This window comes from Magnolia sinica, chromosome 3 (assembly GCF_029962835.1).
Source record: "Magnolia sinica isolate HGM2019 chromosome 3, MsV1, whole genome shotgun sequence".
Taxonomy (NCBI): domain Eukaryota; kingdom Viridiplantae; phylum Streptophyta; class Magnoliopsida; order Magnoliales; family Magnoliaceae; genus Magnolia; species Magnolia sinica.
Genome location: NC_080575.1, coordinates 8272494 through 8276705, shown reverse-complemented (window position 1 = coordinate 8276705; position 4212 = coordinate 8272494). Strand labels below are relative to the sequence as shown.

Below are 4212 nucleotides of genomic sequence, written 5' to 3'. Positions count from 1 at the left end.
TTTCGCACCGCGTCCCCTCACTTCCATCACGTGACAGGTGTAACCGACCTTGTCTCCAAGGATAAAAACATGCCACGTGGCTTGCGCGTTGGAGAGCCCATAAGCAAAGGCATACTAAAATCCAACGGCAGACAAAAACATATGATAACTTTAAGACCTTCGGTCTGGACGGTGCGAAATCTAGGACGACACGTCTAAGAAAGAATCCGATCCATCCTCAGATGTTGCCACGTGGCCCACCAGCACTTTATAAGGGAAACGATTTGGCTACTCCCCCGTCACCAGCCAATGGCCGGTGGTCGGTGCTCTATGGGCCCCACCTTGATGTATGTGTTTCATCCATGCCGTCCATCCATTTTTCTAAATCATTGTACGACATGGGACAAAAAATGAGGTATATTACAATCCAAATTGGACCACGTTACAGGAACAGTGTTGAATGAACATGAACAAGTAAAATCTTTTTGGGGGCCATAAAAGTTTTGGATCAAGCTGATCCATGTTTTTTCCCTGCATCTAGGTCTGTATGACCTAATCAACAGATTGGATGTCAAATAAACAGTACAGTGGACCTTAGGAGTATTTTAGCAGTGAATATCCAATCAATATTGTTTTCCTGTGGTGTGGTCCACATGAGATTTATAACCCTCTAATTTTTGGGATAATGCCCTAAAATGATCTGTAAAAATGGATTAACGGAACGGATGAAACACATACATCATTATGGGGCCCACAGAGAACCGACACGGGGCTGGTGGCCGGGGGAGTAGCGAATCCGCTTCCCTTTATAAGGACCCTCCTTCCCACCCAAGTACCAACACAACACCAAGCTCTGTTTCTCAACCCTTCCACAATCACTTTTACTTCCACACAAGATAACAGTATATTGGATCTTGTACACCCAAAAATTATACAACATGGGCCACTTTTGGACTTTCTTGAATTATATCCATTCACTATCTGGGTAATTCTACAAAACCCACTTCTCATTTTCAGGGAATTCTGTTTTTTTTTTTTTTTTTTTTCTTTTAAATTTATTTACTTTTTATTTTTTTGGTACATGCAGGCCTACGGTGATGCTATTATACCCCTTGTAAGGAAAAAACCCATGTCTACATTTTTATATATTATATTTTCTTCTTATCTCTAATGGGTTTTTTATTTTTATTTTATTTTATTTTTTAATATTTTTTTAAAATTGACGGCAGATATGCATCGGTTGAAGCGATTGAAAGCCCATCGAAGGTGGACGATGAGCAGTGGTTAGCTTATTGGATCTTGTACTCGTTCCTCACCCTCATGGAGATGATGCTGGAACCCTTGTTAGAATGGTAATGGACCAGGTTCCTTCTATCATATGCGACTAGTTCATGTTTTGGTGGGGGGCTTTTGCTAACTTACCCACGAGGTGGTTTTTTTTCTTTTTTTTTTCTTTTTCCTCTAGAAAATACTTATATTTTGTTTGTGTTGTTCTTGTTCTTCTGATGCATTTGGTTGTAGGATACCAATATGGTATACGGTAAAGGTAGCATTTGTGGCATGGCTTGTGCTGCCGCAGTTCAAAGGCGCGTCTTTCTTATACGAGAGGTTTGTGAGGGAGCAGCTGAAGAAATACAGCGGCGGCAGAGTAGGGAAAGCTCATCAATCCCCACAGGGCAAGAACAAGTTCATGGATTTCATTACTCCCAAGAAGGTGACTTTGATTTGGGTCTTTTTTTGTTCTTGATGTTCTATCTTAAATAAGAAGTGGGCCCCAGTTGACGTGCGGTAGGTTCTGATTGGCCCATGCACATCCTATCAATGGATTAGATCACTGAATCATGGGCTCTTCCCAAGGCTATTGGGGCCCACCACTATGTTTGTGTTATATCCAGTCCATCTGTTTCCTCAGCTCATTGTAGGATATGAGCCGAGCGAGATCCAAAGCTCAAGTTGGCCATGGCACAGGAAACGGAGGCGTGGTTTGGGTGGATCCCTAACTGTGGGGCCCACTGATGTATTCCACACCGTTCATTCATTTTGAAAGCTCATTTAAGGCATGATCCCAAAAAATGCAGCAGATCCAAAGCTTAGGTGGACCATACCACGGGCAACAGTAGTGATTGAATACCCACAGTTGAAAGCTTCGTGGTGTCACCGGAATGTTTATTTGCATCCGACCTGTTGATAAGTTCATAAAGACCTGGATGAAGAGACCATACAAATTTCAGCTTGATCTAAATCTTTTGTGGCCCACGACTAAGTTTTTAATGGTCGATTACCACTGGTTTCTATATTATGGCCCACCTGAGATTTGGATCATGCCCTAAAATGAGTTTTCAAAATGGATGGACAGCGCGGATATAAGGCACATACACTACAGTGGGCCCCACGGTCAGGGATCCAGGAAGGTGGATACGGACACACCCACCGTTGAAATGTTCCTGGAGCCCACAGTGATGTTTAGATGCAATCCAACGCGTTCATAACCCTGGATGGATGCAAAATACAAATATAACCCGGAAAAGGTTTGGCTACTCCCCCTGCCATCAGCCATTGGTTGGTGGTCGGTGCTCTATGAGCCCCACCACGATGTATGTGTTTCATCAATGCCGTCCATCTATTTTTCTAGATCATTTTATGTATAAGAGCCAAAAATGAGGTATATCCCAAGCTCAAGTGGACCACATTACAGGAAACAGTGTTGAATGAACGTGGACCATTAAAAACCTTTTGGCGGCCATACAAGTTTTGGATCAAGCTGATATTTGTGTTTTCCCTTCAACTAGGTCTGTATGACCTAATAAACAGATTGGATGACAAATAAACGGTACAGTGGGCCTTAGGAGGATTTTAAAGGTGGATATCCAATCACTATTGTTTTCTTGTGGTGTGGTCCACCTGATATTTTTATCTCTCTAATTTTTGGGATCAAAGCCCTAAAATGATATGTAAAATATGAACGGAATCGATGAAACACATACATCATGGTGGGGCCCACATAGCACCGACCATCAGCCACTGGGCTGGTGGCAGGGGGAGTAGCCAATCCGTTTCCATATAACCCGGACCTGAAACTTCTGTAACCCCACAAAGGTTTCAATGGTGGGCGGTTGGATCCTTACTCGTTTGACCTCATGAGTTTTGGCTCTCCATCGTGGTGGGCCAAACAGAACCTTGGATTACAGGCAAGTCACCTTCGTGGGTGGGTATGCGGGGCCATGTTCCATAATAGTATAAAACTAAAAGCCAGTATCTAGACCGTTGATTTTGTTATTTTATTATTAATCTTATTTTGCGTGGGTTTTTATTGTATTGATTAATGCCTGGGATTTTGCAGGGAGAGCATGAGGCCGACTAAAGAGAAAAAAAAAAAAAGTTCTTTCTTGCCAGAGAATACTCCTCTTTCTCGTTTGTACTTTTGACTGATGTGTAATCTCGTTTCCTTGTGCGTTTGTATCTGTGTTCTGATGTACCACACATGGACACGTGTCACCTGATCCACTTGTGGTGGGGCATATAGGTGATACGTGTATGCATATAATCTAACATGTTCTACGAAAATTGTTGTATTTTGTATTTTCTTTGGTGGTCCACTGGATGGAATGAGTAATGTCCATGCCTTCCAATTAAAAACTAGGGACGTGCCACTGCATTAATATATATGGAGATGATCTCCTTGTAGGTTGAGCAGAGCTTACAACGCGATCTCTGTGTGTGGCCCACCGTGGTGTGGGCATGATCATATCCAATAGGACCCATCATGTGCTCCGCCTTATGCTATCTTGGCCTACCAAACTAAAGTCGATTCAAATTTTGGATGGGCCACACCATGTAAAATCATGTCTGAAGCCTTTCATGTTAATTTCCCATCTATTTGAGTTTTTGAGTAGCCTGATTTTTTGTTTGTCCGTACATCTTGCTGGGGCACGTCTTCTGAACGGATTGGATTCCATGTAAAAAAGTAGAATGAATTGGTAGCAATGCAGTTTTCATTTGTCCGTTCATCTTGTTAGGGGCACATCTTCTGAACGGATTGGATTTCATGTAAAAAAGAAGAAGAATAAAGTGGTGGCAATGCAGTTTTCAGATCTGTTACACGTCTCTCTCTTGCTAGGTCATGTGGAGATGATCTCCTAGTAGGTGGAGCCTAACCTACGATGGGATGTGGATGTGCGGCCCAACGTGTTTGTTTTCATGATATTCAATGGAAAAAATTAGCACAGTAGAGTC

The 4212-nt window shown here is 42.5% G+C and overlaps 1 protein-coding gene across 1 annotated transcript; it reads left to right on the top strand.

Annotated features, from left to right (window-relative positions):
• Positions 1 to 816: 816 nt before the first annotated feature.
• On the top strand, positions 817 to 3543 carry LOC131239445 (HVA22-like protein e). Its single transcript, XM_058237143.1, has 5 exons — positions 817 to 964; positions 1067 to 1093; positions 1209 to 1331; positions 1501 to 1693; positions 3320 to 3543. The coding sequence occupies exons 1-5, from the start codon at positions 918 to 920 to the stop codon at positions 3338 to 3340; spliced, it is 411 nt and encodes a 136-aa protein (XP_058093126.1). The 5' UTR covers positions 817 to 917; the 3' UTR covers positions 3341 to 3543.
• Positions 3544 to 4212: the final 669 nt, after the last annotated feature.